The sequence below is a fragment of the Salvelinus fontinalis genome, chromosome 15 (assembly GCF_029448725.1).
Source record: "Salvelinus fontinalis isolate EN_2023a chromosome 15, ASM2944872v1, whole genome shotgun sequence".
Taxonomy (NCBI): Eukaryota; Metazoa; Chordata; class Actinopteri; order Salmoniformes; family Salmonidae; genus Salvelinus; species Salvelinus fontinalis.
The window spans coordinates 22,550,999-22,576,012 of NC_074679.1; the positions used below are offsets into that span (position 1 = coordinate 22,550,999).

Below are 25,014 nucleotides of genomic sequence, written 5' to 3' on the forward strand. Positions count from 1 at the left end.
AGGTTTAATAAAAAATACAAAAATAGTCTCATTAAAAACAAACTACACAAGTAAATACATCACCTGAAGATTTCTTTAACAATTCACTTAACTTGGCTCTTGAATACCATTACTCCTTAAATCGAATTACAATCTCTCCCTTTCCCTCCCATTAAATAGTGCAGGCACTGAAATAGAACATGTTCCACGGTTTCCATCTCCTCTTGACAGTGATCACACTTCCCAGTTGGATGATTTCCTACCAATTTCAATGTGCTGTTGAGCTTTGTGTGTCAGTCTCAGCCTTGTGATTACACTTTCCTCCCTTATCTCTTGACCCGAGGCCGTCCCTGTCCCCACTTCTTCCTGAATTGTATACATGTGTCTTCCCTTTCCCCTCCCTGTTCCACAACTCTTGACATTTTTTAACCACAGTTCTTATTAACCCATTGGCTTCTGAATTTACTGATTGACATTTCCATGTCAACATTAGGATGTTTGAGAGCCTGCTTGGCGAGAACATCCACCTCCTCATTCTCCTCTACTCCCACATGAGCTGGTACCCAGAGGAACCTCACAAATACCCCCATCTATCTCAACCTAAACAGGCACTGCAAAATCTCATACAATACATTGTCTGCTCCGTGATGCAAAGTGCTGAACATGAGAGACGATGACTACCCTGTCTGGCCTCACCTCCCCCACCCACTCTGTAGCCATGAGTATGGCCAGGAACTCCTTTGTGTACACTGATAAATTATCCGTTGGTATTTTTGTCACAGCCATCAGGAACACTAAAAGCTGCACCTGTGCTCCCTGTTTTAGGGTCCTTAGATCCATCAGTGAATATATTCAAGAAAGCATAGTACTGAGTTCTTAAATGTTCACTTACACTGTTTACTGAATCTACCCTAGGTCTAACATTGATTGAGGGAGAAACCAAGGTGGGATACCAAAGCCTGCCACTCCGGTGATCCACTTTTGAGCTCTGGCGCCACCCATCTTTGCAATTTAAAAATGCTGGCTCAGGCATAACCAGGGGTGTAATCATTATTCTAGTTCTAAAACTTTCTGTTTTGCAACTAAAACAAGCATTTCTATAGGACAGATTCAGGCACTGTAGGTCCCTCCCTGTTTGCTGAACCTGTCCAATAGAAACGCTAGTATTCATTGCAAAATGTAACATTTTCCAACTGTTTGGCATGATTACACCCCAGTGACACTCCACCAAGCTGAAATTATATGGCCTCGTCAACTCATAAAAATTGTAATTTTTTGTCAGTTGTTGGCCAGTTGGTATAATAGTGGTCTCAGTCCTCAAATCCTAAATTATATTTACTTTATGCTCCCCAGTCTGCGAAGGTAGCTAGTTTAATGTACCATAATTCTTTGGTTTTGTGAAATGAATTAATCATTTCACCAAAATCGAATATTTCTTAAATGCTTCACTTGAGCAATGCAATGTGTACACACTATGGGGTTACGGTAGTACGCAAACTATAGTGGAAGAGAAAAAACAGACAATGTGGTACACTTGATATATTAATCCCTTTATTGAGAATAACATATACCACACCACCCATGATAACATGATGGGTTGGAGGAATCCAATTGTTCAAATCATTAAACACAAAACTTTCAAACAAAGAATTAACAGCAAAGCTAATTTTCCTTACAGAAAACGGTTCTGTCCTGGCCACGAAATAAAGGGCCTTAGTTGGAAGAATTCCATTAGTTTTTGCTTTTGATGAAGTTTAAAATTGTTACACAACTAGAAAAATTAAGTATTGTAATATTTAGTTTATTAACCTATTTAATCCCATCGGTCACAATAGTGACCGTAAAAAAAAAATCCGTTATAAGGCTCTAAATCTTTTACTGAATGACGTATCAATGCATTTACAGCAAATATTGAAATATTAAAGGGTCTCAATGAAAGATGTGTAGTGTCACATGTTTAGTGTAAATTGTCACATGACCAGAGCTGTTTACTTCCTGGTTGCGCCATGAGAAGAGGATGGCTGCATCAAAGCTCCCAAACAAAAGGTCAGTAAAGTATGTTAACATAAAGATAGGACAAAGATTTTTGGTACACATCATGTTTAAGGTGTCTAGTATTGATACATGCATTTGCAATTACTCAACTTTGTTCAGTGTGGTCATAGAATGTGTAAACATGTTGACGGCAACAATAGTGACCCGTGGGATATCACAGTGCATCTAGGTATACACATACTGATACACATACATAGGTCTTGTTCTACCTAACTTTCTACTCTGTTCTTTCTGTTAGTTTCACTTTGAGTCAAGTTCTGGATATGTTGGATCTAGGTGACTGCCCAGACAAGGCATGCAACATTGCAGTTATCCCTCAAAATGAGAAAGATGCTGTCCTGAGTGATTGTGATAGCGATGGGTCAGATATGGACTATGGACAGGCCATTTGCCAACCAGGCTGTTGAATGCATATGCTGAACCTATGCAAACAGATCATGACAGGAACAACGTTATCAGTGATGATGACCTACCCCTCACCCCCCCATCCACAACCTCCCCCACACCCCTTCATTGTTGATAATGAAGAGCCAAGGGCCTCTACCCGCCAGAGGGTCCAGTCAGAAGAGCCAAGGGAAAAGCTGCAGGTGGCCAAAAATAAAGATTGAGTGTTCAAACGATCGAAGAGGCCTGCCACCGCTGTGATTCCAAAACACATAGTATACAGCCCAAATATGCAAAAGTTTCGCACGATGCCACGGAGGAGGTCTTTACTGACTGCTACTGTTGAAGATCAGGCAAGATATGACAAAGCTTCTCACTGGCCAATCAACACGATGTACCGGTTCCAGAGAAGTCGTCATTGTGACAAACGCACTACCTATGCATGTGAGAAATGCAAAGCGCCACTGCACATTGAGTGCTTCAAGATATACCATGGACAGTAGAAAAGGAGATAAAGAGCGAATGAAAAAGGGCTGAAAAAGACAATAAAAGAAAACTAGAAAAGTCGATAAAGGGTGAGGAGAAGCAGTACAACGGACTCTAGGAAGAAAGGAAAAGTCGACGAAAAAGATAATCAAAATGACTGAAATGTTTTTGGAAAAGAAGGTCAATTGATTCAAGACATACTGTTTGACAGTAGGTCTGACTCATCACAGTTTAAAATAGTTATGCACAAACTAATCTTGCACTTGGTTCTGAAGCCTACCTCTATGATATATATATATATATAAATATACATATAAAAGCACTCATTGTGCAGTGGCACTTTTTATATAAATAATTGTATTTTGTTCAGTGTAGGCCTCTACTTGAATGCATATTCTACAGGCTACCTCTATCCTAAATGTTACCTTTATGTTCAGTGGGAATGAATCACACGACTGCTATACAGTTGTTAGTGAATGTTGCACTAAAATGTCACAATGACAATGTTACAGTGAATATTGCACTAAAGTACAAGTTCAAAAGTTACAATAAAGTTACAATATTAATGTTTCAATACATGTTGCACTAAAGTAACAATGTTACAATAAAGTAACAATGTTGAAATACTCTGATGGTGGTTTTTTTGTCTTTGCTCTCAGTGTTCATATCGTGTTGTATAAGGGTTTTTGATGTGGTAAATAGTCACACTAGAACGTGACGGGGCATTCTAGTGGCAATGCTGGGGACTGCCAGTGACAGAGTTTTAAATGTGTTAATAACTGGGTTGGGATTTATAAGAACTTTGCTAACTGCATAGGAGAAATATGTTAATTTAGTATACGTAACATTATCCCACCGGTCACAATTGTGACCGACCATAAAACACACTTTTTCACCTACTTTTCCATTAAAATTTCAAAAAAGAATGATTGATTACTTCAAAGGGTTACTAATGACACTTGATTTGGATATTTTCATGTCTGGGAAAAATTCGGGATTAAATGGGTTAATGCTCAAGTATGTTAAAATGTATTCTTTTTAACCTTGTTTTTTATTTTTGCATAGGATTTTGTTGATGACCCAGGCATTTGAAACCAATGTAGTAATCTCTACCCGCCTTTTCTCAGTTGCCTGTGTACAAAAAAGAAAAACAAGCATAGGATGAGAAATATTATTATTATTTTTAAACATTTAGTAAGCGGTCTTTACACATCAGGAGGTAGCGGCAGCAGCGGTTGTAGTGATGACTCCCACTTTCTGTGTGGCATCCTTCTTTGCCTGGTGGGCCTGGAGCACGGCAACAGCCTCCTCCACCTGCACAAACACACACAGTGCAATAGGAGACAGTCAGAGATCTGGACAAAACTATGACTCTAGATCCCTTATGATCTTATTCTGATATTATCCTGTTGCTGGTACCTTGGAGCGCAAGGATTCTTTGGACTCCAGCATGTGCAGCAGCTCAGAGTTGTCGATCTCAAGCAGCATCCCAGTGATCTTCCCTGCCAAGCTGGGGTGCATGGCCTGGATCAGGGGGAACAAGCGTTCCCCTGAGAGAGAGAGAGAGAGAGAGAGAGAGAGAGAGAGAGAGAGAGAGAGAGAGAGAGAGAGAGAGAGAGAGAGAGAGAGAGAGAGAGGAGATGGAAGGTTAAGAATGGTTCTCACAGGTAAAATTATACTGTATAATTGCACCTTGTTGCATTGATGTTCAAAATCCCTCCAAAGGGTCTAGACTCTAGAACTTCCAGGGAACAATATGACACACCGCCAATCTGTTCCAGTACTCACTCACCAAGCATCTGCTTCTGCTCCTGAGGCGCTGCAGCAGCCAGCACAGAGGCTGTGAGAGGCTCCTGACCCTGCACATCAACAACTGGTTGAGACTGAGAAGAGAAAGACAGGCCACAAAGAGTTTAAAAACAGGGGGAAGTGATGAATATACAGTACCATTCACAAGTTTGGACACACATACTCATTCAAGGGTTTTTCTTTATTTTTACAATGTAGAATGATAGTGAAGACATCAAAACTATGAAATAACACATATGGAATGAAGTAGTTCCCAAGAAAGTGTTAAACAAAATCAACATATATGTTATATTTGAGATTCTTCAAAGTAGCCACCCTTTGCCTTGATGACATCTTTGCACACTCTTGGCATTCTCTCAAACTAGCTACACCTGGAATGCTTTTCCAACAGTCTTGAAGGAGTTCCCACATAAGCTGAGCACTTGGTGGCTGCTTTTCCTTCACTCTGCGCCAACTCATCCCAAACCATCTCAATTGGGTTGAGGTCGGGAGATTGTGGAGGCCAGGTCATCTGATGCAGCACTCCCCTTCTTGGTCAATTAGCCCTTAAACAGCCTGAGGGTTTGATGGGTCACTGTCCTGTTGAAAAACAAATGATAGCCCCCAGCCATGCTGGTAAATTGCCTTGAATTCTAAATAAAGCAGACAGTGTCACCAGCAAAGCACCCCTACACCTCCCCCTCCATGCTTCACGGTGGGAACTACACATGCGGAGATCAACCTTTCACCTACTCTGCCTCTCACAAAAGACATGGAGGTTGGAACTAGTGTCCATGTCCGTGATTCTTGTCCCAAGCAACTCTTCTTCTTATTGGTGTCCAGTAGTGGTTTCTTTGCAGAAATTCAACCATGCACGCCTGATTCATGCGGTCTCCTCTGAACAGTTGACGTTGAGATGTGTCCGTTACTTGAACTCCGTGAAGCATTTGTTTGGGCTACAATTTCTGAGGCTGATAACGCTAATGAACTTATCCTCTGCAGCAGAGGTAACTCTGCTTCTTCCTTTCCTGTGGCGGTCCTCATGAGAGCCAGTTTCATTATAGCGCTTGATGGGTTTTGCGACTGCACTTGAAGAAATGTTCAAAGTTCATGACATTTTCCGGATTGACTGACCTTCATGTCTTAAAGTAATGATGGACTGTCATTTCTCTTTGCTTATTTGAGCTGTTCTTGACATATGGACTTTTTTTTAACCAAACAGTGCCATCTTATTTATACCACCCCTACCTTGTCACAACAATACTGATTGGATCAAATGCAGTAAGGAAAGAAATTCCACAAATTAACTTAAGGCACACCTGTTAATTGAAATGCATTCCAGGTGATTACCTCATGAAGCTGGTTGACAGAATGCCAAGAGTGTGCAAAGCTGTCAAAGGCAAAGGGTGGTTACTTTGAAGAATCTCAAACATAAAATATATTTAGATTTGTTGAACACTTGTTACTACATGATTACATGTGTAATTTAATAGTTTTGATGTATTCACTATTATTCTACAATGTAGAAAATAGTAAAAATATAGAAAAACCCTTGAATGAGTAGGTGTGTCCAAACCTTTGACTGGTATTACCTATGTATGCATACAGTTGAAGTCGGAAGTTTACACACACCTTAGCCAAATTTAAACTCAGTTTTTCACAATTCCTGACATTTAATCCTAGTAAAAATTCCCTGTCTTAGGTCAGTTAGGATCACAACTTTATTTTAACAAAGTGAAATGTCAGAATAATAGTAGAGAATGATTTCAGCTTTCATCACATTCCCAGTGGGTCAGAAATGTACATACACTCAATTAGTATTTGTTAGCATTGCCTTTGTTTATCTTTGGTGAAACGTTTCAGGTTTCAGAGCGCTAAGAACCTTGGCGTGATCCTGGACAACACCCTGTCGTTCTCAACTAACATCAAGGCGGTGGCCCGTTCCTGTAGGTTCATGCTCTACAACATCCGCAGAGTACGACCCTGCCTCACACAGGAAGCGGCGCAGGTCCTAATCCAGGCACTTGTCATCTCCCGTCTGGATTACTGCAACTCGCTGTTGGCTGGGCTCCCTGCCTGTGCCATTAAACCCCTACAACTCATCCAGAACGCCGCAGCCCGTCTGGTGTTCAACCTTCCCAAGTTCTCTCACGTCACCCCGCTCCTCCGCTCTCTCCACTGGCTTCCAGTTGAAGCTCGCATCCGCTACAAGACCATGGTGCCTGCCTACAGAGCTGTGAGGGGAACGGCACCTCAGTACCTTCAGGCTCTGATCAGGCCCTACACCCAAACAAGGGCACTGCGTTCATCCACCTCTGGCCTGCTCGCCTCCCTACCACTGAGGAAGTACAGTTCCCGCTCAGCCCAGTCAAAACTGTTCGCTGCTCTGGCCCCCCAATGGTGGAACAAACTCCCTCACGACGCAAGGACAGCGGAGTCAATCACCACCTTCCGGAGACACCTGAAACCCCACCTCTTTAAGGAATACCTAGGATAGGATATAGTAATCCTTCTGACCCCCCACCCCCCTTAAAAGATTTAGATGCACTATTGTAAAGTGGCTGTTCCACTGGATGTCATAAGGTGAATGCACCAATTTGTAAGTCGCTCTGGATAAGAGCGTCTGCTAAATGACTTAAATGTTAAATGTAGGTAGCCTCCAACAATAAGTTTTGGACCATTCCAACTGACAGAGCTGGTGTAACGGAGTTGGGTTTGTAGGCCTCCTTGCTCGCACATGCCTTTTCAGTTCTGCCATCTATTTTGTTAAGTGCACCAGTACCTCCTGCAGTAAAGCACCCCCACAACATGATGCTGCCACCCCCATGCTTCACGGTTGGGATGGTGTTCTTTGGCTTGCAAACCTCCCCCTTTTCCCTCCAAACATAACAATGGTCATTATGGCCAAACAGTTCTATTTTTGTTTCATCAGACCAGAGGACATTTCTCCAAAAAGTACCATCTTTGTCCCCATGTGCAGTTGCAAACCGTAGTCTGGCTGTTTTATGGCGATTTTGGAGCAGTGGCTTCTTCCTTGCTGATCGGCCTTTCAGGTTATGTCGATATAGGACTCGTTTTACTGTGGATATAGATACTTTTGTACCCGTTTCCTCCAGCATCTTCACAGGGTCCTTTGCTGTTGTTCTGGGATTGATTTGCACTTTTCACATCAAAGTACGTTCATCTTTAAGAGACAGAACGCGTCTCCTTCCTGAGCGGTATGACGGCTGCGTGGTCCTATGATGTTTATACTTGTGTACTATTGTTTGTACAAATGAGCGTGGTACCTTCAGGTTTTTGGAAATTGTTCCCAAGGATGAAGCAGACTTGTGGAAGTCTACAATTTTTTTTCTGAGGTCTTGGCTGATTTCTTTTGATTTTCCCGTGATGTCAAGCAAAGAAGCACTGCATTTACATTTTAGTCATTTAGCAGACGCTCTTATCCAGAGCGACTTACAGTAGAGTGCATACATTTTATTACATTTTACATACTGAGACAAGGATATCCCTACCGGCCAAACCCTCCCTAACCCGGACGACGCTATGCCAATTGTGCGTCGCCCCACGGACCTCCCGGTTGCGGCCGGCTGCGACAGAGCCTGGGCGCGAACCCAGAGACTCTGGTGGCGCAGCTAGCACTGTGATGCAGTGCCCTAGACCACTGCGCCACCCGGGAGGACAGGAGGTAGGCCTTGAAATACATCCACAGGTACACCTCCAATTGTCTCAAATTATGTCAATTAGCCTATCAGAAGCGTCTAAAGCCATGACATCATTTTCTGGAATTTTCCAAGCTAGTAGATGTCCCAACCGACTTGCCAAAACTATTGTTTGTTAACAAGACATTTGTGGAGTGGTTGAAAAACTAGTTTTAATGACTCCAACCTAAGTGTATAAACTTCCGACTTCAACTGTATATGCGTTTTATGGTTACATACACCAGATAGGTGCAGTTAAATGTGTTGTTTTACAGGGTCAGCCATGGTAATACGTCGCCTCTGGAGAAAATTAGGGTTAAGTGCCTTGCTCAAGGAGACAGACAGATTTTTTCACCTTGTCGGCTCGGGTATTCGAATCAGCATCCTTTCGGTTACTGGCCCTATGCTCTAACCGCTAAGCTACCTGCCGCCAGGTTAGTGAGTTTTACCTGCTGTAAGGCGATGGGATGCACCACTTGGGGGTTAGTGTTGCGTACGCTTGTGGCGTACTTGTAGGATGTCATGGCCCGAGGGGCAGGGACTCCCATGGAGGGACGAGGACCCATGGCCTGGCCAGCAATTCCTAATGGTAGGGATTAAACAAAGTATGTATGAGCCAAGCATATGAAGTTTGATGAGGTATTATTTCCACAATGTCAATTGTAATCAGATGTACTGAGGCAATCCAGTCTTACCAATTCTCTGAGCTCCAGAAGGCCCCATGCTTCGGGGGCCCTGGGCGCTGGCATTGAGAGTCAGGTGTCTCAGGTTGGCACGTGGACCAGGCTGGCGCAGGGAGTTGGGCATTCCCTGGAACCCACCTAGGAAGGAAGGTGGAGGCAGGGTTATTATTGGACAGAAGTTAAAGTCCCCATAATACAGTATGTCACCAGGACATGTAGTACTTGAATAAACATTGCCTGGATATACAACTCATGATAGATTCAGTCATTGTGTATAATGTCATCTCTAACCCTCACCTTGGCCTCTGCCACCCTGCTGCTGCCAGCTGGGGTTGTGCCTCATCTGGGCCAGCTGATTGGGTGCATAGTAGGTGGTCCTGTTCTGGGCCTGACGCACGCGCGCACACATAATGTTGCACAACATTAAAGTTCTCAATCTTACTCTACATTAAAAAAAAAAAAAGATTCTTACTGGCATATGCACAGCAGTCTATCAAATCAACTGTCAGAACCCTGACATGGCTGTTGTGACGGGCATTTCCAGTAAAGCACACAACTCTCAAAACCATTTGAACACGCTCTCCCTTCAATACTAACCTGTGGTACTGCAGGCATGAAGTATCCGCTGGCGGGCTGGAACTGGTTGATGATGGCGTTGGCTGGCATGGCCCTCATGCCAGCGATGCGCTGCACATACTGGTTAGTGAGGTGGGCCTTGCGCTCTTCTTTGCGCTGAGCCAAGGCCACGTAGAGTGGCTTGGAGCCCACGATGCACCCGTTCTTCTCAGTCACAGCCTTGGTGGCCTCCTCAGGAGAGGAGAAGCAGACGAACCCAAAGCCCTTGGACCGCCCCTCCTCCAGCATCACCTGCATTGAAAGAAGTCAGCTGTGTTAGATCTGGATAACATACTCCAACTAGAAAAGTAAAAAGGGGTCATTGTGTTGTTGGATCACATTGACCTCTGCTAAACGCGCTCACCTTGGCACTGGTGATAGACCCGAATGTGGTAAACTCCTTTCGCAGCTTCTCGTCGTCAATGGTGTCGTCCAAGTTCTTAATGTAAAGGTTAACGCCCTGAAACCAGAAATACACAGTCATGACACACATTCTCAGCCTGGCTTGTTGCCTAATGGGTGGGTACTATGAAACAATATGTCAAGTTGAATGATGGCATTTGTTTCTTATCAGTGTTCTGTTAGACATAGTGGTGCCAGAGGAGGTGACTGACCTGGTAACGGCTGATCCTCTCCTGTTTCAACATCTCAAACTTTCTCTTTAGCTCTGCCTGCCGCTCCATCTTCTTCTGAGCACGCCCCACGAAGACGGTCTTCCCGTTGAACTCTTGACCGTTCATCTCCTCACATGCCTGAGTAGAGATTAATTCATTACAACCAGTGTATATGTAGTAAACCCATAAGTTAACACAATGTGATGAGTGATTGTCTCAGTATTTTTCCACCAACCATGAAATCCCACTGACTTGTATTGACAACTGTTGTTATGTGGGTATAATATACCTACCTTGTTAGCATCCTCGTGTTTCTCGTAACTCACAAAGCCAAAACCTCTGGATTTGCCACTGGGGTCAGCCATAACCCTCACACTGAGAGTTTTACCTGCAGGGAGGAAAAGGGAATAATTGGGACTCCGGTATATGAGTTTGGAGAAAGGCAAGTTCATGTTTAGGTTGCGTGGGTGGATTTCAAGACTAATATGTGAAAAACTAAATGGCTCCACTAATGAGAAAACTCAGTATGAACCTGTGTGTCACAGCTTACCGTATTGGTCAAACATTTCCTTTAGCTTGTCATCATTCATGTCGTCTCCAAAGTTCTTGATGTAGACGTTGGTGAACTCCTTTGCTTTGGCCCCCAGTTCTGCCTCCCTCTCCTTCTTAGACTTGAAACGTCCAACGAACCTAAACACAGCGAGAGAGCAGCGACACAACTCTTGTAAAACAGTCCTGAGCAGGAGGGAGAAAGGGACTGTGATCCAACTCTCATGTTTTTCATCTGAGATACATGTTTTCTGGCTTCAAGCTGGAGTTCACAGCACTGACATTGAGGATGCCCAGACATGACTACTAAATAGAAGGAAGCACTTCGTATAAGAGCACATTGAGTCAGTCAAGGACCTCTCAGGAACAACATTGATCAAACTTCTTGCACGGTTTGTGGCACCACAATCAGGAAAACAGAGCATTCATGCTATACACCCAGAACACAGCACACAAAGAATGACATGTCCTGGTCCAAGACCTGAAGGATGGAGGGACAGAGGTTCATAAAGAGGAAAGCTGAGGACCAAACGAGCTTGTTGGATCATTTTCCTCAACTCAGACTTTACCTTGCTATGCAGACCTCTCCCAATCCGTGCTCCAGTATTGCATCCCTGCACTCGCTCCATCACTAAAACACACAAGCGTGGTTAGACACACATACACACGACAGGCAGGCAGACGGGGTGGACAAACGTACAGACGGACGCTCAGCTAACACGGGGTGTGAGGTGACCAGAGTGTGGACATGTTTTGTAGGTTTAAAAAAAAGGTTAATTTCCCAGTAAGCACTGCAAAAAATCATTCACTGTTAGTTGTGTAGTTCAACAAACCACACAGAAAGCCAGGGTGTATGGGGACAGTGTGGGGTGTTACATGGCTCGTTATATCTATCTAGAGTCCTTTTTGGTTCCAGGTAGAACTCCTTTGGGTTCCATGTGTATCCCTTTCCAGAGGGTTCTACATGGAACCCGAAAGGGTTCTACCTGGAACCGAAAAAAAGGTTCTCCTATACCTATGGGGATGGCCAAAGAACCCTTTTTGAGTTCTCTCATTCACCTTCATTATCACCAGAACTGTTTAACTTCCCCCTTAACAAGTTGAATTGTCTTTTGCCTTGTCACAGTATAGGCAAACAGATGAGCTACTACAATCCTTATCAACATCCTAGCTGCCCTTGATTTATCTTAACCAGGAGTCTCCAACCCTGTTCCTGGAGAGCTACCGTCCAGTAAGTTTTCGCTCCAACCCTAATCTAGCGCACCTGAATCTAATTATTAGATGATTGATAAGCTGAATCAGGTTAGATACAACTGGGATTGGAGTGAAAACCTACAAGAGGGTAGATCTCCAGGAACAGGGGCTGTGTTTCAAACTCATTAAAGACATACCCTCCACCACTTACCCTCGCCTTATGCCCTTGGGGGAATCCCCGCGGCCATCTTTATCGTTGGTCCAAATGATTAACAAAGCAAGGGAAGTTGGCAATGTAAGCCCCTCAGCCCTCGTTTTTGATTGAGTTAGCAAGTGTACAATTATGGTCACTCCGTGCCTGAAATTTCCCATAATTCAATTCGCTAAGAAAAGTCAGCCAAAACTTAAAACCAACATTCCCCACCCTCTCCTAGTTAATCAGACACTCACACCTTGCGATCGTTCAGAAGCATGCCGTTCATCTTCTCGATGGCGCGGTCAGCTGCGTCCTGCGTTTCAAAGTGCACAAACGCGTATCCCTTGGATCCATTCTCATTACATACAACCTGTTTGAGAAATTAATGTATGCCGTTTAAAAAATACATTACCTAGTACGTATACACATAATGTCTATGGTCATACAGATGTCTGGCCGGAAACACTTCCATCTTACTTTGCAAGACAGGATGTTCCCAAAGGCAGAGAAGGTGTCATAGAGGGCCTTGTTGTCAATGGTCTTGTCCAGGTTCTTGATGAACACGTTGCCCACCCCAGACTTCCTGAGTGAGGGATCTCGCTGTGACCACATGATTCTGATTGGCTTCCCTTTCACCACATCAAAGTTCATGGTGTCTAGGGCTCTCTCGGCTAGAGGGCAGGGGGAGAGGTCAGAGGGTAGAGTCAGGGTGTTAACTTACAACATTAAAAACATCTCAGCCACTGGGTCCACCACACCATGTTGTTTATGCTATTTAGTGCCCACTTCGAATCATGGACACCACACCACTCTGCATGCTACACCATATGTACGCCTCCCAATCATTCACTCCACCAAATTGTGTCCTGGTGGACAGGACTAGAAGTTATTCCTGGTCATGTGGTCAGAAAAAAACTACTGGCCCTAGTTTAAAACTTCTTATGGCTGCATCCCGCTACCGGGATCGATATGACAGCAGCCAGAGAAAGTGCAGGGCGCCAAATTCAAAACAACAGAAATCTCATAATTAAAATTCCTCAAACATACATGTGTCTTATATCATTTTAAAGTTATTCTTGTTTTTAATCCCACCAAAGTGTCCGATTACAAATATCCTTTTCAGCGAAAGCACTACAAACGATCATGTTAGGTCACCACCAAACCACAATAAGCACAGCCATTTTTCCAGCGAAAGATAGCAGTCAGAAAAAGCAGAAATAGAGATAAAATTAATCACTAACCTTTGATTATCTTCATCAAATGACACTCATGTTTTGTTTGATAAAGTTCATATTTATAACAAAAAATCTGAGTTTACATTGGCGCGTTACATTCACTAGTTCCAAAAACATCAAGTGATTTTGCATAGCCACATCGTTTCAACAGAAATACTCATCATAAATGCAGATGATAATACAAGTTATACACATGGAATTATAGATATACCTCTCCTTAATGCAACTGCTGTGTCAGATTTCAAAAAAACTTTACGGAAAAAGCAAATCATGCAATAATCTGAGACGGAGCTCAGAAGAATTTTGGGGTCAACAGAAACCAGAAAATACATGATAAATGTTTCCTTACCTTTGATGAACTTCATCAGAATGCAGTCCTAGGAATCCCAGGTCCACAATAAATGCTTGATTTGTTCGATAATGTCCGTTATTTATGTCCAATTAGCTACTTTGGTTCGCGCCTTTGGTAAACAATTCCAAAGTCACAAAGCGCCTCCACTATAACGTGACGAAATGTCCAAAAGTTCCGTAACAGTCAGTAGAAACATGTCAAACGATGTACTGAATCAATCTTTAGAACGTTGTTAACATACATCTTGAATAACGTTCCAACCGGAGAATTAGATTTACTTCAGAGGAGCGGTGGAACGGACGTCCTCTTTTTTAATTCATATAACAAAAATCAACTTACATTGCAACATCAAACATGTCTAGCAAACCAAACACCGGTATTAACAATGCTCAAAAAAAAAATATATATATCTATAAATACAAATAAAATACAAAAAATATACAATTTAAGTGCAATTATATTCACTCTGAAAATATCTTATTATAATGATTCATGAAGATGTTATTCTTGTCGTTATTCACTAGGGTTAGTGTTTTAATAAGATAATTAAATTCAATCAGAGAAATTGGTAATTTTGGTATAGAATTTTGGAATTTTTGTTTGTGTATAAAGTATTTGGCAACAAGAATAAAAAAAATGAACAATCATTTCAGTGGTTTTGTTATCATTGCAATAGTAACATATTATATAATTTATGTAAAATTTTGAAGTGCACTTCCTTAACTTTGTTTGGTATACAGTATTTGTAAGGCCTTAACCATGCATTTTTCCAGACAATGTCAGGAATAAGCATGTTCCTGAAAAACTTTCCTCTCGGTGTAAGTTTGTTTTGTGAATGAAGAATTTGTCTTATATATTTATTACAACAAGATTTCTCAAGTAAGCCCACGCCTTCCAATCTGAGTTCTGGATAAACTTTGTGATCATTCCCAAAATTAAGATTACTTTTCATAAGTGTAGTTAGACCACTGGGAACGGCTTTGATCACAGAAATAAACTCTCTGAAAGGTATTGGAAACTCTTTCAATGTTAGAAATTGTTCATATGTGAGAATATTACCCTTGTTGTCGAAAATATCAAGAACAAAGTTAATATTCCTCTCATGCCAGCTGGGGTAGAACATTGACTTATTCCTTACAGTTATGTCTGAATTATTCCACAAAAGAGCTTTATGAGGGGAAAAATTGTGCAGGAAACATATTTTCCAGGCCATTAAGCTTGTTGGTGAAACCTAGCCAATTTAGCAGGTAATCTTTCAGGAATATAATTACATTTCAGTAAAAATTGAAGACCTCCCAATTTATTAAACACATTATTTGGAATGAAATACCATATTGAATCAGTATCGAGCAAACATTTTTTCAACCAGTTTATCTTGAAAGTGTTATTTATGTCAACAAAATCCAACACTTCTAGACCGCCTTCAGCTCTTTTGTTAGAAAGGACAGATTTTTTTAGTTTGTGAGACTTATTTTTCCAGATGAAGTCAAGAAAGGTCTTATTGATCTCTTTACAAGTAGCTGGATTTACACATAACGATAATGAGGGGTACACAAAACGAGACAGTCCCTCTGCCTTGGACAGAAGTACTCTCCCAAGTATAGAAAGATCTCTTTGTAGCCAATTATTAAATATATTTTTAGTTCTCTTAATTTTAGGAGAGAAATTCAAATGTTGTCTGACTGTTTTTTTGACAGATGTATTTCTAAATATTTAACACAGTCCATTACAGGAATATTTTCAATTTCTTTATCATCAGAGTCAAATAAACATAAGATTTCACATTTAGAAACATTCAGCATTAATCCCGATGCAGTAGAAAATGCAGTTATAGCATTAAGGGCATGTGCGACCTGGTCTTTGTCTCTTAAGAAAAGAGTAGTATCATCAGCCAGTTGGGAAATTTAGATTTCTTTGTTAAAAATGGTTAAGCCATACAAATTTGCATCATTCAGAATATCTAAAGATAGAAGTTCCACAACCAAAATTAATAAAAATGGCGAAATTGGGCATCCCTGTCGTACACTTCTGTTGATGCTAAATCTTTTGGAAGTATTAAGGTCCAGCAAACTGGATGCAGTTTATCACAGTGCCATCCGTTTTGTTACTAAAGCACCTTATACGACCCACCACTGCGACCTGTATGCCCTAGTCGGCTGGCCCTCGCTACATGTTCGTCGTCAGACCCACTGGCTCCAGGTCATCTACAAGGCTATGCTAGGTAAAGTGCCGCCTTATCTCAGTTCACTGGTCACGATGGCTACACCCACCCGTAGCACGCGCTCCAGCAGGTGTATCTCACTGATCATCCCTAAAGCCAAAACCTCATTTGGACGCCTTTCCTTCCAGTTCTCTGCTGCCTGCGACTGGAACGAATTGCAAAAATCTCTGAAGTTGGAGACTTTTATCTCCCTCAACAACTTTAAAAATCTGCTATCTGAGCAGCTAACCGATCGCTGCAGCTGTACATAGTCCATCTGTAAACTACCCACCCAATTTACCTACCTCACCCCCCATACTGCTTTTATTTATTTACTTTTCTGCTCTTTTGCACACCAGTATTCTCTTCTTGCACATGATCATCTGATGATTTATCACTCCAGTGTTAATCTGCTAAATTGTAATTACTCGATTTATTGCCTACCTCATGCCTTTTGCACACATTGTATATAGATTCTCTTTTTTTTCTACCATGTTATTGACTTGTTTATTGTTTACTCCATGTGTAACTCTGTGTTGTTGTCTGTTCACACTGCTATGCTTTATCTTGTCCAGGTCGCAGTTGCAAATGAGAACTTGTTCTCAACTAGCCTACCTGGTTAAATAAAGGTGAATTAAAAAATAAATAAAATAAAAAAGGTTTAGTAGCACAGAACTATTTATATCTTTGTAAAACATGCAAATTACTTTAATAAAATGTTCACCAAATCCAAAAAGTTTAAAAGACCTAAAGAGAAGTTCATGTTCAATGGGTCAAAAAGCTTTACAGAAGTCCAGAAATAGGACAACCGCATCTGAGTCAATTGCATCTGAATAATCTATAAGGTCCAAGACTAAACGAATGTTAGAGCTTATGTGACAGCCCTTCATAAATCCTGTATGAGTCTCATTTATAAATGGTATCTATTCCTTTCTTTAATATTTTGGCATAAACCAGAGCAATCAATTTTTAATCAACATTTAATAAAGTAATTGGTCTCCAATTGTCAATGAGAGAAGGGTCTTTATCAGGCTTCGGAATCAAATAAATAAGGCCCTGTTTCATAGTGGAGACCATTTCCCCATTTTTAATGCAATCTTGAAACATATTGAAAATCGGGTCTTCTAGCAACTCCCAAAACTGTCTATAGAATTCAACTGACAGGCCATTAGGGCCAGGTGACTTCCCTTTTTTCATTGAATTCAGAGCCTCTCTAATTTCTCCAATTGACACAGGTCAATCGCAAACTGAGTGGAAATCATCCTCAATTACCGGGACACAACTATGAATGGGGCAAATGTAACTTTCACAACCATCTTCCTGAAATTGAGAGCTGTAAAGGTTTTCATAAAAGGAATTGACAAATGATATTGTAATGGGATCTTTGCATAAAACATCGTTAATTTTGAGTGCAGTTATAGATTTTCTTTTGTAGTTTCTCTTTTCAAGTGCAAAAAAGTAACTAGTGTTTCTTTCCCCCTCTTCAATCCATTTTGCTCTTGACCTTACAAAGGCGCCCTTTGCCAGATCCGTGTAAGTCTGTTCTAACTCCTCTTCTTCAGATAGATTATCTTTCTTTAGAAAACTGTCAAGCTTGCTCATCATCTCCTTTTCTCTATGGTTCTTTAATTGCATCAGCTCTTTGGCGCGTTTAATGGCTACCACTGACTTTATATTTATATATATATATATATATATATATTCCCATCTACTTCCATGACCCAAATCTTTTCTTGCAAAAATATCTTTAGCTAATGATTTGCTGTTTTCAAGTGTATTGTTTAATTTCCAATATCCTCGAGTACCTTTTGATTTTTTAGTAGCTTGTAAATTCAGGGAAATCAAGTGATGATCAGAAAAGGGAGCCAACTGATGATCTACATCTATAACAAATTGTAACGAAAAAGGGGAAATTAGGAATAAATCTACTCTAGATTTACGTGACATAGTTTTGTTGGTCCAGGTATAACCCTTAGCATCCGGATTGAAATAACGCCAGGCATCCTCAACACAGAGATCCTTGCACAATGTAATGATAATGTTACTATTTTGAGGGTTTTGACTCGTTCTAGGAGGAAAACGATCAGCAGAGGCATCAGGTGTTTCATTAAAATCCCCTGAAATAATTAAAAACGGACGTCCTCCTCATGTGAAGGCGCATGGTGAATGCGTGATCAGCTCGTGGCAGTGATTACTCATTCCTGTCTCCTTCGGCCCCCCCCTTCACATTAGAGTCATCAGACAAAGTTCTGTTTACTGTTGACATCTAGTGGAAGCCGTAGGAAGTGAAAACTCATCCATATCTCGCTGTAATTTCATTGAGAGCTTGGTTGAAAATCTGCTACCTCAGAAAACAGGAAGTGGAACTTCTCAGGTTTTTGCCTGCCATATGAGTTAAGTTATACTCAGACATAATTCAAACAGTTTTAGAAACTTCAGAGTATTCTATCCAATATGAATAATAATATGCATATATTAGCAACTGGGACTGAGGAGCAGGCCGTTTAATATGGGCACCTCTGTGCACCTTCATCCAAGCTACTCAATACTGCCCCTGCAGCCATAAGAAGTTAATTAATTAAGGCACATTTCTTTTAAAAAAACACGCTACTATTGGAGTGTCCTAACTACTAACTAAACCATGTGACTATTGAGTCTGACCCCCGCCTGCCACCACACTGACCAGCTGTTAGGGGAGGGCACATGGCGCTCAGACACATAGGACCAGAAGTGCCTTGCAGGCCACAAGTCATAATTTATGCACACTCTCATAATGAATATAAACAATGGGATACATACTGTACATGTACGGTTATAATTCAAAGGGGGCAAATGGCTCTTGAAAACGTGACATTCTTTAACAGGTTCTCTTTTAGAGGTTCTAATTAATACCAGCCACTATTCATTTTATTTGTCCAAACTACATATGCTGCCAGTGTGCTGTAACTTCGATTTATGTTTCTAGATCTGCCTATCGTTATTTATGTTGTGCCAGTTCGCATTTTCCTGCTGCCTCTCATGTCCATCTGGGCACACGTGCCAACCAGAGACCTCCCCTTTGTTCCCGTCACTCCACAGCAACACACACCCGGGCTTTAGAGATAAACATGTCCGGTAAACAAAACAGAGCTCCCTTGCGTCTGCTGGCATCAGCAGTTTGCTGTGCAATTGTACTTCACACAAACCAGCTCAGAGATGGTGTGTGATGGTTTTTCATTGTCTGTCTAGTTCTGGAAGGTTCCCATGGCCAACCTTGATGAAAAAACATGAGCACCATGTGGAGCTGGGATTGCTGAATGGATGAATAGCAGAAATAGATAAACACATGAAATCAAACAAGAGGTGAACTGAATGTAACACACAAAAAACCCTTGAAGTGAACTTCACAGGTAAATGTGACATTCTATAAATGTATTTTGTCATGAAAACTGAAAAGTTTATTCTAGGCGAGGCAGGTAGCCACCCTAATATATTCTGTCAAACATTACCCTTAAGTGGAGACTTTAGGGTTTTAGATATTATAGGCAGGGAATATTTAGGCTGCCTGAGAGATATTTAGAGAGGGGTCCTGAGAGTATGTGCTGGTGTGGAATGTGAGTTGAGCATTATCTGCCTGCCATTGATGGGAGACACATTCAACAAGAATGTTCAGATGATCAACACCAGGTCTTGAAACTTAAATGCAGCTGTGACATGCTGAAAGTGGAGATGGTCAGCCAAAGTGACTTTAGACACATGAAGGAAGACTACTCTTTTCAAATTCACTGAACAAAAATATGAAAACGCAACAATTTCAAAGATTTTTCTGAGTTACAGTTCATATAAAAGGAAATATCTGAACTGAATTAATTGAAATAAATTCACTAGGCCCTAAATCTACAGATTTCACTTGACTGGGAATACAGATATACATCTGTTGGTCACAGATACCTTTAAAAAAAAAAAGTAGGGGTGTGAATCAGAAAACCAGTCAGTATCTGGTGTGACCACCATTTGCCTCATGCACATCTCCTTCGCATAGAGTTGACCAGGCTGTTGATTGTGGCCTGTGGAATGTTGTCTCACTCTCCTCTTCAATGGCTGTATGAAGTTCCTGGATATTGGCGGGAACTGTAACATTGTCTTACTCGTCAATCCAGAGCGTCCCAAACATGCTCAATAGGTGACATGTCTGGTGAGTATGCAGGCCATGGAAGAACTGGGACATTTTAAGTTCCCAGGAATGGTGTACAGATCCTTGCGACATGGGGCCGTGCATTATCATGCTGAAACATGAGGTGATGGAGGTGATGGCGGTGAATGAATGGCACAACAATGGGCCTCAGCATCTCGTAATGGTATCTCTGTGCATTCAAATTGCCATCGATAAAATGCAATTGTGTTCGTTGTCCGTAGCTTATGCCTGCCCATGCCATAACCCCACCTCCACCATGGGGTCTCTTCACAACGTTGACATCAGCAAACCACTCGCCCACACATGCTGTCTGCCATCTGCCCGGTACAGTTGAAACCAGGATTAATCCATGAAGAGCACACTTCAGCGTGCCAGTGGCCACCGAAAGTGAGCATTTGCCCACTGAAGTCGGTTACAACACCGAACTGCAGTCAGGTCAAGACCCTGGTGAGGATGACGAACACGCAGATGAGCTTCCCTGAGACGGTTTCTGACAGTTTCTGCAGAAATTCTTTGGTTGTGCAAACCTACAGTTTCATCAGATGCCCGAGTGACTGGTCTCCGACGATCCCGCAGGTGAAGAAGCCAGATGTGGATGTCCTGGGCTGGTGTGTTGAGGCCGGTTGGACGTACTGACGAATTTTCCAAAACGACATTGAAGACAGCTTATGGTAGAGAAATTAACATTACATTCTCTGGCAACAGCTCGTGGACATTCCTGCAGTGTACATGCCAATTGCACGCTCCCTTTACATCTTGAGACGTCTGTGGCAATGTGTTGTGTGACAAATCAGCAAATTGTAGAGTGGCCTTTTATTGTCCCCAGCACAAGGTGCACCTGTGTAATGATCATGCGGTTTAAGTCGCTTTTGATATGCCTCACCTGTCAGGCGGATGGATTATCTTGGCAAAGGAGAAATTCTCACTAATGGACGTAAAACAAACTAAGAACATTTTTGGGATCTTTTATTTCAGCTCATGAAACATGGGACCAACACTTTACATGAGGCGTTTATATTTTTGTTCAGTGTATGTGGTAGTAGTTGTACTACACTTTTACTTCGTGACATGATGCTAGGTTGAAGATGACAAAGGTTAAAAGCCAACTCATGCTTGACCCGACAATGTAGTCGGAGACTTCGTATGGAGAGTGACAGCATAACGAAGCCCCGGGAGGCATGCAGAGGCCAAATCATGCGCCATACCGCATCGCCTTGCCACTCTCAAATTTTCAAACAATGCGGAGGGCTCCATATAGCTCCGTATTGACATGATTGGTTGATGGTAGGTGGGGGCGGGTGGTCTTGTATAAACACAAACTCACTTCCTTGACAACTTACTTCACAATAGCTCTGTTCAGCGCAAGAAGTATGAAAGCCCTGACGTATGCGTCGCAGTACGGCCACTTCAGAGGTCAAATTGACCATTCAGAGCCTTTAAAACAATGGGATTCTAATATCCCATAACTCTTTGCAACAATGGGACTAGCTATGCTAGTTAGCAATGGCGCTGGTAACAGGTTTGTGATGATGTTGTCTTAACCTGTATATTCACAACCTAGACATGACGTTATATTGTGTTTATGTGATCAAAATACAACCTCAAGGTAATATTGCCATGGGGTTCTCTACACTGGCTCAGACAAGTGATGGCAGGTATAAAATGAAAACATTCCAAACTGTTACATCCCAGAGAAAAGTTTCTGCTTCTACCAATACATTCCTGCTATCTATTCAGACTTATTCTTTTCAGATCAGATGACACACAAATGCATGACATCACATGATCCAAAGAAAGCAGAGAAATGCACAAGTTAATGTTCAGATGTGCCTTTTCTTCCTCTCTGTGTGTGTAAGGCAGCAGGGGAGGCGATGGGAATTTATTTCAATGCAGAACGTTTTCCCTGATGGCCCTTTAAATAGGAGCTGAAATGGGTCACTTTGGGTTCCAGCGTTTCCCAAACTCGGGCCTCGAGACCCCAAGGGGTGCACATTTTGGTTTTTGCCCCAACAACACACAGCTGATTCAAATTATCAAAACTTGATGATTAGTTGATTTGAATCAGCTGTGTAGTGCTAGGGAAAAAGCCAAAACATGGGATCCTGAGGACAGAGTTTGGGAAACCCTGGGTTAGGCAGTGTGGAGCAGTACTCTGGAGAAAAACTGTAGCTCCACTTATTCAAACGTAAATGCAGAACACAGACAGTAGCCTGGCTACAACATGTACAAAGCAGGAGTCTTGGAGCAGATTCTGGTCAATCCTCCAACACGGTCAGATGGAAGAAGTGGGCCATCATTGCTATATTGGTCAAGAGATACTATTCCAAATGTGTACTTCTCCACTCAACAGAGTTGGTCCATACAAGGCAAAACGTAGTTTGAGTCTGTACAGTATGCTTTAGTACACTGACTGTGCCATGCATGGTTCTGAGCAAGTTTACTTGAGAGTCCACAGTGAGGGAAAACGTTTATCCTCGCCCATTAATTTTGTTACTTGCAGAGTTGGGGCTTAGCCTACACCTCTTAGATTGCCTTTGTATTGGTATGTTTGCACTTTGTAGTGGAGTCGGGAGGTAACCACAGAGCTCTATATAGGTAACATAGGTGTGAATGATGTAAATATGATCAAAAGTAGGTGTGAATTATGTAGATATGATCAGAAGTATGTGGACACCTGCCCATTAAAATCTTATTCCAAAATCATGGGCATTAATACAGAGTTGGTCCCCGCTTTGCTGCTATAACAGCCTCCACTCTTCTGGGAAGGCTTTCCACAAGATGTTGGAACATTGCTGCGGGGACTTGCTTCCATTCAGCCACAAGACCATTAGTGAGGTCAAGCACTAATGTTAGGGGATTAGGCCTGGCTCGCCGTGTGCGTTCCAATTCACCCCAAAGCTGTTATATGGGGTTTTGGTCAGGGCTCTGTGTAGGCCAGTTAAGTTCTTCCACACTGATCTCGACAAACCATTTCTGTATGGACCTCATTTTGTGCACGGGAGTATTGTCATGCCGAAACAGGAAAGGGCCTTCCCCAAACTGTTGCCACAATGTTGGAAGCACAGAATTGTCTAGAATGACATTGTATGCTGTAGCTTTAAGATTTCCCCTCACTGGAACTAAGGGGCCTAGCGCGAACCATGAAGACAGCCCCAGGCCATTATTCCTCCTCCACCAAACTTTACAGTCGGCACTATGCATTGGGGCAGGTAGCGTTCTCCTTGCATCCGCCAAAATCCAGATTCATCCATCGGACTGCCAGATGGTGAAGGATAGCGCATCACTCCAGAGAACTCGTTTCCACTGCTCCAGAGTCCAATGGTGGCCAGCTTTACACCACTCCAGCCGACACTTGGTATTGCGCATGGGGATCTTAGACTTGTGTGCTGCTGCTCGGCAATGGAAACCCATTTCATGAAGATCCCAACGAACAATTATTGTGCTGACGTTACTTCCAGAGGCAGTTTGGAACCCTGTAGTGAGTGTTACAACCGGGGACAGACAGTCCCGTTCTGTGAGCTTGTGTGGTCTACCACTTCGCGTTTGAGACGTTGATGCTCCTAGACGTATCCACTTCACAATAACAGCACTTAAGTTCAGCACTTAAGGCACTCTAGCAGGGCAGAAATTTGACTAAATTACTTGTTGGAAAGGTAGCATCTTATGAAGGTGCCGTGTTGAAAGTCACTGAGCTCTTCAGTAAGGCCAGTCTCTACTGCCAATGTTTGTCTATGGACATTGCATGGCAGTGTGCTCGATTTTATACACCTTTCTGCAACGGGTATGGCTCAAATAGCCGAATCCACTAATTTGATGGGGTGTCTAAACTTGTGTATATATTGTGTACTTTCTAACAGGAAATCATAACACAATTGATACTCATTAAAAGCAAGATGTGCTTTACATTGTATACTCTTAGACAGATGCACAGAATAACACGGTGGACAACATGCTCAAATCAAAGATCCAATCAACTCTTTACCGTAATGCAAACAGACACCGATTTTGAGGCATGCTTTTTTTCTTACCGTCCGTGGGTTGCGAGAAATTCACATAGGCATAACCCAGAGAGCGTCGGGTGATCATATCACGACATACTCGAATAGACAGCACTGGTCCAGCTGGGCTGAATTTCTCATACAACATAGCTTCAGTGATATCAGGGTGCAGGTCGCCAACATATAGAGAAGCCATTGGATAACTCCCCTCATTCGCTGTGTTCATTTCTTGAAGTACACAAAATGTATGAGTTCTTCCCTCACGCTAGCCACGAGAATTGTTAAGAATTGTCCGCCGGGGCAGAATCTCTGCGTAATGAGCCTAAGACGCTCTTTCCACCAAAATGTCACTTGACCTAAAAGTATTCCACGACTCGCTGACGAGAAAAGAAAAGAGACAGCTAAAACAGAATAGAATTTCGGCGTATTCTCCTGAAAATTCGATTTGTCCTAAACGTCGGGTTAAGCCCGAGGCCTATTATTAACCCCCCAAAATAATATTTTGTGATTTCAAATATTTTTTTAGATTACGACAGATACTTATTTTTGAGATTTTATGTATTTTTTTTTTTTTAAGTAGTTAAAGAACGGTGAGTTACACTCACGGTTGTTTTGTGGCCGGGGAAAGAGACTGCGTGGGAAAAGCATGGGCACTATATAGACAGTGCAGTGCGCAGAAGAAATAGACGGGGTCAAACTTGTGATAGAAAAAAAAACTGAGCATGCGTTGTAAAAGGGAGCGCGGCGGGTGTTCTGTCACAACTACTCAACACAAATCCCTACAGCGACATCTGGGAGTGACCACAGCTTTTTG

At 42.1% G+C, this 25,014-nt stretch overlaps 1 protein-coding gene across 4 annotated transcripts; it reads right to left on the bottom strand.

The window, feature by feature from the left end:
* Positions 1-1,508: 1,508 nt before the first annotated feature.
* Positions 1,509-24,862, bottom strand: LOC129811554 (polyadenylate-binding protein 4-like). 4 transcript variants are annotated; one of them, XM_055862954.1, is made up of 14 exons: positions 24,231-24,861; positions 12,719-12,912; positions 12,496-12,611; positions 10,853-10,992; positions 10,596-10,690; positions 10,303-10,440; positions 10,053-10,148; positions 9,671-9,940; positions 9,371-9,461; positions 9,086-9,211; positions 8,840-8,973; positions 4,697-4,787; positions 4,324-4,454; positions 1,509-4,218 (listed from the first exon to the last, which is right to left on the bottom strand). In XM_055862954.1, exons 1-14 carry the CDS (start codon positions 24,424-24,426, stop codon positions 4,117-4,119), a joined length of 1,920 nt encoding a protein of 639 aa, XP_055718929.1. In that variant the 5' UTR covers positions 24,427-24,861; the 3' UTR covers positions 1,509-4,116. The 4 variants fall into 4 exon arrangements, 2 of the variants coding, with proteins under 2 accessions (XP_055718929.1, XP_055718930.1); XR_008752901.1 differs by having other exon boundaries at positions 4,129-4,218; positions 4,324-4,428; XM_055862955.1 differs by lacking the exon at positions 4,324-4,454 and having other exon boundaries at positions 24,231-24,862.
* Between the last annotated feature and the right edge of the window lie 152 nt (positions 24,863-25,014).